At 38.1% G+C, this 13311-nt stretch overlaps 1 protein-coding gene across 5 annotated transcripts; it reads left to right on the forward strand.

The window, feature by feature from the left end:
- Positions 1-38: 38 nt before the first annotated feature.
- Positions 39-11824, forward strand: sparcl2 (SPARC-like 2). 5 transcript variants are annotated; one of them, XM_048191340.1, is made up of 9 exons: positions 69-98; positions 3936-4020; positions 6855-6927; positions 7038-7149; positions 8181-8299; positions 8391-8545; positions 10832-10944; positions 11358-11452; positions 11557-11824. In XM_048191340.1, the coding sequence occupies exons 2-9, from the start codon at positions 3961-3963 to the stop codon at positions 11607-11609; spliced, it is 780 nt and encodes a 259-aa protein (XP_048047297.1). In that variant the 5' UTR covers positions 69-98; positions 3936-3960; the 3' UTR covers positions 11610-11824. The 5 variants fall into 5 exon arrangements, with proteins under 5 accessions (XP_048047298.1, XP_048047297.1, XP_048047296.1 ...); XM_048191339.1 differs by lacking the exon at positions 69-98 and adding an exon at positions 2974-3108; XM_048191337.1 differs by lacking the exon at positions 69-98 and adding an exon at positions 3204-3321.
- Positions 11825-13311: the final 1487 nt, after the last annotated feature.

The following is a 13311-nucleotide window of genomic DNA, read 5'->3' on the forward strand; positions in this document are numbered from 1 at the left end:
AAATGTAGGTTTGAGGGGCCCACCTCTGCTAGGGGACCGCAACAATTTCCTGAATGTTATATTTAAAAACAAGTAAGCAACCCAGTCAGGTATTGCAGGTATGGCCCTGTTTTGTTGTTGTTGTTGTTTTGTTTTGTTTTTTGGGTAGATTTCTGTGATGTTGTTTTTTTTTGACAAAGTACCATAATGTATATACTAGGCTATATTTACAGCACAAACACAGACACACACACACAACTATTAAAACAGAAATCATAGTAGTTAAGCAGATAGTAGATAAAATTCATAGGGCCTGAGTCAACATGTTTAAGGGTGTGCCGCCTCTCCTGTGGGCCCAATATTAGGTACTGGGACAATGTTTCCCAAACTAAATCCCATTTCTTTAACTCACTCAGAGAGAGAGAGAGAGAGAGAGAGAGAGAGAGAGAAAGAGATGCAAAGTCAACATGAAATGGAAATTTTTATAAATTCATGTTATTGGTTTTATTGTAGCCTAAGCGATTCATCCAAAAATGGTTTCATTTTAAAAAAATGATTTGACCACGTAAATTCTTAATCAAAATAACATAACTGGATCTTCTGGTGAAACTGGTGACATATGCCAGACTTCTCATTTAGGGGCCGTTTACACGACACCATTTTTAGCTAAAAATGAAAAACTTTTTATGCGTTTTGGCCGTTCATTTTTGGGGCATGAAAACGCAATCTTTTGAAATCTGGTTTCAAAGTGCAAGTTTCTGAAAATGATACCATTATTGTCACTGATGTGTAAATGACAAAAAAAAAAAACGAATTTCTGAAAATGGTGATGTCATGCGCATATTATGTATTCAGTCTAGGCGCTTAGAAATAGGCACTTAGTTTTTCTTTACAAAGTGACATCGCCAACTACTGGCCTGGCATGCATAATACAGCGTTTTTAATTGTTTTCGCAGATCCGTGTGAACTGGATCATTTGGTAACGCTGTCGTTTGAAGGCAAAAAATGCAAAGGAAAACTTTTCCGTTGTTATAGTACATAATTCTCGTGTAAATGTACCCTTAGGGGCCGTTTACACGACACCGTTTAGGGGCCTGAAAATGCAAGCTTTTAAAAACTGGTTTCAAAGTGCAATTTTCATTGTTTCTGTGGTAAACTACAAAAACGCGAATCTGTGAAAACGGTGGCGTTATACACATGCGCTTTATGCGTTTAGTCTATGGGCATGTGCTTTTGGTGTGAGTGCTCTGTGAAATAAAGCATAGGCCGATGTGCGTAGATGCTTTCTTTACAAAGTGACATCACCAACTACTGGCCTGGCATGCATAATACAGCGATTTTAGTCGTTTTCACAGATCCGTGTGAATGGGGATCGGTGTGACAATGTTGTCATCTGCACAAAAAAAAAAACTTTTCCATTTTTTGTACATTGTTGTAATGTAAATATACCATTAGTCTGCATAAACACCGGCCCAATCAACTACAAGCTCTCATTCAAATCAGCCTCCATCTAATCAACAACTGATGGATAGAACCAAGTCCTCACCATAAAGTTTCACTTGGAGTCACAATACGAAGCAAAGATGTCACTACTTCAGTTACATCACCACTTTAATACTTCATGCATCATGTTGTCTGTCTGCCATACTGCTTGTACACAGTATGGTAGTGGTGTCTGGTGATTTTTGTGCCACTAAGGATTAGCATGTTTAACAACTCCATTGTACTTGTGCATATTGCAACAAGGTACTCTCGTCTCCACTACTACACACATGGTTCAGCACGTTTTTCTTTCTCCTTGATAGACTGGGAAAAACTCTCAGCTCCAGCTATTAAAATTTAATCTGCTCAAAAACCTTAGAGATTTCAGCCTTTCAAACAGCCTGAGATTGTGAAAGTATAAAAGAGAATTGCTGCCAACATCTTTAGCAACAGAAAGCACTACAGCATTTGTCCTGCCAAAAACCTACACTCGAGCTTCGGTGGATGCCTGTGCAGTGCGCACCTATTTGCAGATAAGGTTATGAAACATACTGATATAATATGTTCATATTTTTTAGAATATTAAATATACTTTTATATATTAAATATGTCATAAGTCATTTCAATCCCTGCCCTTTGTAGTTTTATATTCACAGCATATACTGATTCAAAACATTATTTGCAAAAAATTACCAAAATATAAAAAATATTACTAGTTTCTCCAAGGGGAAAAAACATCAACACTGTTATTTTCCTGTTTATTGCTTTGAAATAATATGCATTGTATAAAGTGCTATATAAATAACTGTGACTTGACTTGACGTCTCAGTTTTACTAACACTTTATACTGTGAACACCAGATGGCGCCATCAAACAACTGCTTGTGCTCTAGTGCAGTGCATAATGGGTGTGCTTGTTTCCTGTTTATGCTAAATGAATAACATATGAATCAACATGTGGCAGATCTCTCACCAATGTGACAAAAACAAAAGCAAAAGTGATGAATGGAAAACAAACTGTCCTGCCGAAGTGATTCATGTTGAGGTCAAAGGGCACAGAGGTCAGATATTTAAGGCTGCAGGACACCACAGAGGACATTATTTATGTATTTGCCTGTGACTATAATCAAACGTCTTTGAAATAGACACATCAGCACCTGCAAAAGCTTTACGCAGGGAAAAACATGATCATATGAAGTTTTCTGTGACTCTTTAGTTTGTTTTAGTGTGAAGATTTGTAGATTATTATGACAGTACATACACAACCATTTAAAAAAAAAAAAAATCAAAGCATAGTTTTAGACCCAATGCCCTCGATTTCGTATGTTTACATGTGTGTGTGTGAGAGAGAGAAAGAGATAAAGAGAGAGTAAGAGAGCTCTGGTTCTCATTGAGCTTGGCATTACTCCACAGACAAAAAGATTTACAGGCCAAAAAAACAGATGGAAGAATGCAGTACAGAGTAGGAGGAGAGAAAATAGAGAGAGTTCAGGTTTTCATGGTGTCTTTAGATGTTTTTTCACAGGCAATGTGTAAGTGGAGGTGAGTGGGATTGTGTGTGCGCATCCATGCTGCTAATGGATTGCTAATTAAGGACTTCTCAGGTGAAGCCAGAAAAAGCAGGAGAGGAAATGGAGTGGAGGGCCAGGTAAGATGAGACGGTATAGAAATAGATTATCAAATGAAGAGAGAAAATGGGGGGGGGGGGGGGGATGGGGCAACCTGAAGGAGGGGCAGAGGGAAAAGAAAGGTATTTGTCTGTTTGATAGTGTGAGAGGGAATATGGAGAGAGAAGAGAAGAGGAAGAAGGCAAAGAGATTAAAAAGGCACTGAAAGAAAGATCATAAGAGAGGAGAGGCTGGTAAGAATTTCAACACCAATTAAAAGAAATAGTAAAGAAATGAAACAGTGATTCTGTCAGTACGACTGCTCTGTTAGCGTAACTCTATCTGCTCTGAGCCGTAACATACACTAATGACTTCCCAGTGATGGGGCTACTACATTCTACACACACACACACACACACTTCTAATGAGCACTCCGGGGCTTATACACAATACTGTGAGTTGTTTAAAGAGAAGAGCGATCAGACGGAATAAGCTTTGATCAAGAGTAGTGCTTCGAGGACTGTTGTCTCAACATTTATAAGTATGATCTTGCTTTTGTTTTTTGTTTTTTTACATATCAGGTTGATAGGAGAGATCTTTATACGTGGATATTGTTTTTACTGTATGTATTGTGTGCAGTGTTCATTAGTCCTGTGTTTTCTTGATGAAATGATGTCTCTCAGGATGTCCTCAAGAAGATTCAAATCTCTGGGAGAGAATGATTAATTTTTAAACACAATCCTCATTCCCCTGTACTCATTCGGAGAAGTTTTAGTTCGGAGAAACACACTTTATACGTCTGAGTGCATTCTGGGTGAGATTTTGAGATCTTGAACTTTAAAAGTTACCTGTTGAACACATGTTTCAGATCCATAAACATCCTTCTGTGAGCCATGCACCTGCTCTGTCATCTGTTGTTCTTGACAATGGCCTTTCACCTTGGTGTTGTCATGGTAAGTGGTTTATAGTTGATATGGAACATGTTGCTAATGCGCTCATATTTTAAATATGATAAGCAACTGGCAAATGCATTTTTTGAAATGCGATTTAAAATTGACATTTATTAAAATGATCATTTTATTGTTCTATTTAACAACATCATTTGTAGGTGTAGAAGTCAACTTAAAAAGTCACTTAAGATTTTTATGTTCAAATTGTCAAATTAATGTAAAATTATATTGTAGTCCTACATATGTTGTGCAGTGTCACACAAAAAAGAGTGCCGTTATTGTGAATGATTCAATCATTCACTCATAAAGACAGTCAATTGTCATCACCTACTAGTATATATAAGCAGTGTTGAGGGTAACGCATTACTAGTAACTTGAGTTACGTAATCAGATTACTTTTTCAAGTAACTAGTAAAGTAACACATTACTTTTTCAATTTACAACAAAATATTTAAGTTACATTTTCACATTTATTGACTGACAGCTCTCCTGTCATGCATGTTGACAGAAATAAAGTGCAGAGGTGTTGTGTGTGCTGTGTGAACATGATGGTTATTGTAGTTCTAGACTATATATTAACATGCATTTACTCATCTCACTTGCACGAAAACATTCAGTATTCCTCAAAATGTAAAAACAGTGAAATGCAAACTCAGAATTTTACACAAACTTGTAATAATTAACTATATTAAACTATATTAATGCAATTTGTTACTTTTTTAGGGAGTAACGGAATATTGTAATGCATTACTTTTAAAAGTAACTTTCCCCAACACTGGAACAAGCAAACAAAAGGTATTAATTTTTCTAGGATTTGTTTTATTATGAAAGTTTATATAAAGTTTATTATAGGATACTATCTGTATACAAAAGAGGTAATTTTGAAAGAGTTAAAGTTTGAAGAGTTAAATGTGGAAGAGATAAAGGTAGGCTATAGAGTTTAAAAGTGAGTGAACGGCGCAGCCTAAGTCTGTAAAAAATCTAAAAGCTTTCACACTTACTGTGCTGTAATGGTTAACAGACTGCTGTAAATGTACACGTTCCACTCTTCCTCTCTCGTTCTTCTTTACATCTCTCTCTCTCTCTCTTTAAAGAGTATTTCTGCACACATGCTTTTGCAATATGACACTCATCCATCAAGTCCGAGTCCTAAACATGCTCAGTAATTCTCTCATATATTTGAAACTCAAAGATCAAGAAAAGCACTTAACATAATTGAAAAATAAATTACAGCTCATTTTTGTTTACTACAAAGGCAGTGAATGTAATAGATTTTTTTTTTTTTTTTGGACCAAGACCATGATTGGGTGGTCCAGCCCCCCTGTAGAGGGGTATTGTATTGTATTGGGTAACTATTTGTGGTTGACATTCATTGTTTTACAGTTTATATCTTTAGGGGCCATTCACATGTTTTCAAGATTTGAGGAGGTTTGAAAAATTGAACTTTTTTAACTTGACACAGAGTCTTAAAATGTGCGGCCTAAAAATGCTCAGAGTGTAACACGCTAACACCGAGATACATCTATATCGTTTAAAAGTTTAAGGTCAGCAATACTCTTTAAATTGATTATAAGTTTGATAAAGACTTTTGAATTTATTCAATAAAATCTGTTTCAATTAGTGCTGGTCTTTTGAACTTTCTGTTCATCAAAGAATTCTGGAAAAAAAAAGTATTTAGGTTTCCACAAAAATATTAAGCAGTACAACTGTTTTCAACATTGATAATAAAAAAGAATGATTCTTGAGCAGCAAATCAGAATATTAGAATGATTTCTGAATGATCATGCGACACTGAAGACTGGTGTAATGATGTTGAAAATTCAGCTTTGCCATCACAGGAATAAATTATGTTTTAAAATATATTAAAGTAATAGTTCACCCAAAAATGAAAATTTGATGTTTATCTGCTTACCCCCAGAGCATCCAAGATGTAGGTGTCTTTGTTTCTTTAGTAAAACACAAATGATGATTTTGTCAGTGGTATAATGCAAGTCAGCGGGAACTTGGACTATAAGAGTAAATAAAACACGACAGACAAATCCAAATTAAACCCTGCGGCTCGTGACGACACATTGATGTCCTAAGACACGAAACGATCGGTTTGTGCGAGAAACCGAACAGTATTTATATAATTTTTTACCTCTAATAAACCACTATGTCCAACTGCATTCATCACTCGATTCGTTTGGTCTGATCGCGTTCTGACAGCGGCAGTGATGTCTTGCGCATATACTTCAATGAGAGCGAGACATCACTGCCGCTGTCAGAGCGCGATCAGACCAAACGAATCGAGTGATGAACCCAGTTGGACATAGTGGTGTATTAGAGGTAAAAAATTATATAAATACTGTTCGGTTTCTCGCACAAACCGATCTTTTCGTGTCTTAGGACATCAATGTGTCGTCATGAGCCGCAGGGTTTAATTTGGATTTGTCTGTCGTGTTTTATTTACTCTTATAGTCCAAGTTCCCACTGACTTGCATTATACCACTGACAGACGGCAGCGGTTGCAGTTAAAAATCATCATTTGTGTTCTACTGAAGAAACAAACTCACCTACATCTTGGATGCTCTGGGGGTAAGCAGATAAACATCAAATTTTCATTTTTGGGTGAACTATCCCTTTAAAATAGAAAACAGCTATAATAGTTGTAATATTTCACAATATTACTTTATTTTTGATCAAATACATGCAGTCTTGGCAGCATGACTTCTTTTAAAAATTGAAAATGGTTTAGTGTATCAAAAATGTCCTTCTAGCACATTTTTACACTAGAAATGTAACAATATCACAGAACGCGTCCCATGTGAATGACCTTATTTGTGTGTGTGTGTAAGGGTGGAAGAGCTCAGCGTAAACAAAGGCAGGCTGAAGAAAAGTTGAGGCCGTATTTGGGCAGAGTGGATCCGGGTGAGACAGTAATTTAATGGCACTCTTGGCACTGGTTTTTGTTCATTATTGCTTCCTCTTTTTTACTATTAAACTCATTCTCTTTTCATCTCTCTTTTTTTTCTCCCCAGAATCACTGTGCCAGTTGTTGAAATGTCACAGTCCTATTGGTTCCTGGTGCCAAGTAGTAAAGGAGGGGGGAGTTCTCGCCCCTAAATGTGTGTGTCCAAAGACCTGCCCACGGTAAGACACACACACCGACAAATTAATAACAATTTTCCAAGACACCTGAGCTGATTTCAATGCCAAGCTACTTACAGTGAGCCAGCGGCATGAACAGTGAGGCTCAGAGTGTCATGATTAAGAACAGAATAATGACGTAAGACACTCCTTACGGCTCACAGACTCCTTGGAATCAAACCAGCAGCCCAGACATTTAACTACTGGAATATTCACTCTGTGCACTTAGTCTATAATGCAGATAAAGGCCACATGCAGAAAAAGAAAAGATGTGCTTAAGGGCTGTAACACACCACAAATATTGCTTTAAACTTAAAAAAGATGCTGATGCAGTTCAAAAAATATTATAACATTATATTAAAACATAGTTTTTCACAGGTTGATAGACAGTTGATTAACATCTTATAATAACCAAATAAACAGTTTTAAGATAAATTGATTATAACTAGCTTTACTTCTTTCTATATCAAGTGGTAATCCAACAAAATAACAAAATTAGTTATCATACAAAAGTAATCAAAATGTCCTTAAATGCAAATGTTGAAATTCATATTACTGTACCTTGAATTGCATGACTCCAGCAAAATCCAAAATTATTAACATGCTAAAATCAAGTTTTGGTTTCTAAATGTCTCTTGGTTTCATGCCAGTAATTCACTGCTCAAAAAAACATTGAGGTAGTCTAGGCACAAACTATTTTTATCCTCAATGCAAGTGAATTTAATGCAGTCTGTATTTTCTTTTATCTTGTGTAGTTTTATTCAACTTTTTAATGACACACAGCATGTCCATGTTGGCATCTGTCTAATTTGGCTGCTTCATGTAAGTGACAGATGAAGTAATGCCAAAATACTGCAGTTTGAAATGACGCACAGCCTGTGATGTCAACAACAAAAAGATATGAAGAGCACTTTCTCGTTCCTTTTACAAAATAAGCTGCTTTTTTGCACAATTTTAGTTAGTAGCATTTTATTATTTGCATTTAACATTGTTACTTGCTGGGCACTTGTGTTTTTATGTGTTGTTTGCTACAGGCAGGGGGCACCAGTGTGCAGCGTTTTAGGGAAGACGTACAGCAGCGAGTGTCTGCTTCACAAGGAGGCCTGCCGCAAAAAACGGCGCATTGGCAAGGCACATAGTGGAGTTTGTCTGGGTAGAAAATCACACACGCAAAAACTTCTTTCATTTCAGTTTCATTATACTTAAATGCACATTTATGAATCGTGATGTGGTTTCTCTGTCAGTGAGCAGGGCAGAGTGTTCTCAAGAAGAGTTCGGTCAGTTCCCGTACCGTCTGCTGGACTGGTTCTTACTCCTCAGCAGAATGGGCGAGAGATACACACCAGCGGCACCCTCGCAAAGCTGCCTCACACACACAGAGCGAACCCAGCTCGCACAGGTTACACACACAAAAATGCATGCTTTTTGCTTACCATACACACTACTCAAATAATGCTGCAGTTGTGGTAAATATTGTGTGTATGTGTGATGCTTTAAAAATGTGTCAAGAGTCAAAAGTGTCTTGGTTCTTGTAGATCCGCACTAACCGTCCCCATCTATGCAGGTCTCCAGAGAAAACAAAGACTGAAAATTGATAGCTTTAATGATAGAAAGAACTCCTATAAATAGACAATAATGATCATTTGCTCTTTGATTATCTTTAAATGATTAAATGGGAACCCTAAAACTATGCTGTATTGAGTTCCAAAAGAAAGATCAATTCAAGGTTTCCCTAAGCAGTGGAAAGAGAGGGGTTTATCATGCTAAAGCTAACAGCAACATATAATGTGACTTTAAAACCCCTCAAATGGAAAACATAACGGTGGCTGTTTCAGAGGAATGAGAGTAGGATCCAGATGCAGCAGATATTTATTCAAACAAACATAAATGAAAATCTAGGCAAAACTGATAAATCCAGACACAGGCTAGGAAGGCAAAGATGAAGGTGGAACAGGGGGAGTGACGGAGGGCCAGGCCAGTGTGGTGGAACTGGAGACTGAGGAGAGTCAGAGAGCCTGGGTGTAGCCGCAAAGCAGATGGCCAGGGCGGAGCCAGCAGGGTGGCCGAACGGAGCAGAGCAAAAGACCACAACAGCAGAGTAGAAGGGTCTGAAGATCCCCACACCGGAGCAAATGACCACCACAGCAAAACAGACAGGTCTGAAGATCCCCACGGTGGAGCAGAAGACCACCACGGCAGATCAGGCAGAGCTAGAGACCACCATGGTAGAGCAGAAGACCACCACGGCAGAGTAGGCGGGGCTGAAGATCCCCACGGTGGAGCAGAAGACCACTACGGCGGATCAGGAGGAGCTAGAGACCACTACGGTGGATCAAACAACCACCACAATGGAGCAGGCGGAAATGTAATAGAGAGCACAGAGAGGTTACAAACGGCCTCTGTGGCTGTGGCAGAGTGCTTAGAGCACCTCCTTGGCCAATACAGGACAAGCAGAGAGTTCATAGATGACTTCCATGCTCGAGACAGAATGTTCAGGGATGACCTCTGTGTTCATGTCAGAGATTACAGAGAGTTCATGCGCGACCTCCGTGGTCGTGTAAGGGCAGACAGAAAGTTCATGGTTGACCTCTGAGGTCGTGTCAGAGTAGGCAGGGGGTTCAGGGATTACCTTGGTGGTCGGGTCAGAGCAGGTAGAGCATTTGAAGGCAGCCTCCTTGGCCGTGTTAGAGCAGGCTGAGAGTTCAGAGACAGTTTCCTTGGCTGTTGCCAGATAGTGGTATGTGTGGCCCAAACACATAAGATGGCGACTGCCATTAGAGGAAGTGCAGCCGATGGTGGTAGGACCTCCGGGACCACCGGATTTGGAAAAACTGAGACCACCAAACTCAAGACCACCGGACTCGGGACCACTCGATCTGAAAGTGCTGAGACCACCATACTCAAACCACTGGTCATATTAATTTACAGTGGAATGTTTTCCTCGACATCTACCGGTTTCGGGGCATGAGATGTGAGTTTCTGAACATGATGCAAGATGGCATACGTACAGTGGCCCAGAGAGCTCAACGCGCTGCAACTAAAGAAAACACATGCAAATAGAAGAAACACCAGCAAAAATATCTTTATCAGTTTGACAACTTATGTGCTGCAAATACTTACAATGTTTTCTTCAGTTGGAGCCTTAAGCTCTTTCAGGCCACCATAGATATGCTTAGCCATGGGAGAAGTCTGTTCACTTTATGACAAAGTACCAGACATTCCAGCTCTCCCGGAATTCCACGGCTCCCTAACACCCGCAAATTATTCACAATATCCTGGAAATCAAGCAAACGATAGAGAAGCCCTGTACTTTCAAATACAATTCCACACAGTGTTAGTGTTAGTAAGCAGTCTATAGTAGCCTACTGTACATCATTTGGGATGCAGCTCTTTTCTGAACCACTTAGCATTATTCTAAGCCAGCTTGCTAATCAAAGGCTTAATGCTTATTTAGCTTCAGTAATATAATGAGGTAAATAAATGAGGATTTAAATAAAATATTAATTGAGAATAAATAAAATTCAATGTGATTTTCTACTATTTGTAATCAGGCACAAAAAATCCCAGCCAGTGGAATAGGTGACCTTCTTTTAAATTCAGTTGTGAATTTGTGATAAAAGAATAAAGTCCTGATCTTTTTTCTTTTGTCTCACATGTTCTCTTCTTCTCTCCCTTTCTCTTTCAGAGGAGGTTTGTTCTGTTGGATCGTAACAGGGATGGGAAGTTAAGCAGGAGAGATCTGAGAAAGCTTCACTATAAGCGGATGCCACTGGAGCACTGCGCTCAAAGATTCTTCCAGTAACACACACAAAGAAAATGACACCAGTGCCTATAGACAATCATCTCTCCACTGTGATTTTGTGGTGTTTTCTCCTGTCTGACCTTCTCTGTATTTGCATAATATTACTGCAAACCCTCCCCAGCATTCCTCTGATTATAGTACACATGCCTTCAGGATGTCACCCACCCCTCTCTCTCCCATCCTCTTTCAATCTCTCTCTTCTCTCACTCATCCACTTGATCTGTCTCTCTCTTATTCAGAGCTGTGAATGCTTATTGCCTTCCTACTGTTCTAATGTGAGTGGTGTCCTTTACGGCTGATAGCTGCGGAGAGAGACGTAGAGGGATGGAGAAATCAAAAACGAGATAGCTAGAGGCAAACCTACAAGGTCCACTTGTAGAATTCAACAATACGGTATGTGTGTGTGCAGGTCATGTGACAAGAACAAGAATAAGAAGGTGACCCTGAGGGAGTGGACATCCTGTCTGGTTAACCGGTCAGAACGCTGGTTTCAGGATTTCATGTGTAAGTCTATATTCGTTTCATCTGAATATGAGATTCTCATGTGTAAGCATGTGCGAACACTTACACAAACATTAATGTGTCCGTTCTTCCTCTCTCAACTGCAGCCGTGAAGATGGGGTCACCAAAGCTGTGTCCTGTCCCAGACAACAACCTTTAAATTTAGATGTTTTATCTGTGTGGAATTGTATTTTAAAGTACTGATGGAACAGAATCCTGATCTGGTCCATTATTGATTATCAAAATCTGTAACTGTTTATATATATATATATATATATATATAAATTATTATAAATCCTTAAAGGTGCCCTAGAATTAAAAATTGAATTTATCTTGGCATAGTTAAATAACAAGTGTTCAGTACATGGAAATGACATACAGTGAGTCTCAAACTCCATTGTTTCCTCCTTCTTATATAAATCTCATTTGTTTAAAAGACCTCCGAAGAATAGGCGAATCTCAACATAACACTGATGTTACGTAACAGTCGGGGTGTATGCCCCCAATATTTGCATATGCCAGCTCATGTTCAAGCATTAGACAAGGGCAGCCAGTATTAACGTCTGGATCTGTGCAGAGCTGAATCATCAGACTAGGTAAGCAAGCAAGAACAACAGCGAAAAATGGCAGATGGAGTGATAATAACTGACATGATCCATGATATCATGATATTTTTAGTGATATTCTTTCTAAATGTTTCGTTAGCATGTTGCTAATGTACTGTTAAATGTGGTTACAGTTACCATCGTTTCTTACTGTATTCACGGAGACAAGACTGTCGTTATTTTCATTTTTTAAACACTTGCAGTCTGTATAATTCATAAACACAACTTCATTCTTTATAAATCTCTCCAACAGTGTGTAATGTTAGCTTTAGCCACGGAGCATTATCAAACTCATTCAGAATCAAATGTAAACATTCAAATAAATGCCATACTTACGCGATTAGACATGTTGCATGACGAACACTTTGTAAAGAACAATTTTGAGGGTTATATTAGCTGTGTGAACTTTGTTTATGCTGTTAAAGGCAAGCGCGAGTTTCGTGGGCGGGGAACATGAGCATTTAAAGGGGCCGCAGCCTAAATCGGCTCATATTTAATGATGCCCCAAAATAGGCAGTTAAAAAAAATTAATAAAAAAAATCTATGGGGTATTTTGAGCTGAAACTTCACAGACACATTCAGGGGACACCTTAGACTTATATTACATCTTTTAAAAAGACGTTCTACGGTACCTTTAATACAGTATTATTCAAATGTACTCATTTATGTTATATGGGGAAACATATTACGGATACCTTATCAGATTGACTCATGAATATTAATTAATTGGGTGACATAACGTTCATCTGTGAACAGCTATCTATTATCATTCTTATGTTCTCCAAGGCTGCATTTATTTGGTGAAAAATACAGTAAAAATATAAATAATTTTCTATTTGAATATATTTTAAAATTTAATTTATACATGTGATGCAAAGCTGAATTTTCAGCACCATTACTCCAGTCTTCAGTGTCACATGATCCTTCAGAAATCATTCTAATATGCTGATTTGGTGTCCAAGAAACATTTATTATTATTATGAATGTTGAATATTAATGAATAATATTAAATAATTTTGAGGATTTTTTTTTTTTTTTTCAGAACTTTTGAAAGGTAGTGTGCATATATATGCATGCAAAAATATTTATGGGTATAATAGCTGCTTTACCCCTTTATATTTAAAGTCTGATGAAGCTGGAACATAATAAAAGTCTAAACATGTTACATTTTTGTTTCTTTGCGCATGTATTTGTCTGTGTTGTGACACAATGCTGCAATCTAGTCAACAAAAACTGCTTTTTGAGGGACAGCAGGCA

The sequence above is a fragment of the Megalobrama amblycephala genome, linkage group LG5 (assembly GCF_018812025.1).
Source record: "Megalobrama amblycephala isolate DHTTF-2021 linkage group LG5, ASM1881202v1, whole genome shotgun sequence".
NCBI lineage: Eukaryota > Metazoa > Chordata > Actinopteri > Cypriniformes > Xenocyprididae > Megalobrama > Megalobrama amblycephala.

What these genes read in the sequence shown, in the direction of transcription:
- sparcl2 (XM_048191340.1), top strand. Translation starts at nt 3,961, where the DNA reads ATGCACCTGCTCTGTCATCTGTTGTTCTTGACAATGGCCTTTCACCTT. An exon ending in TGCGCTCAAAGATTCTTCCA is followed by an intron (nt 10,945 to 11,357) that starts GTAACACACACA and finishes GTGTGTGTGCAG; the next exon opens with GTCATGTGACAAGAACAAGA. An exon ending in CTGGTTTCAGGATTTCATGT is followed by an intron (nt 11,453 to 11,556) that starts GTAAGTCTATAT and finishes TCTCAACTGCAG; the next exon opens with CCGTGAAGATGGGGTCACCA.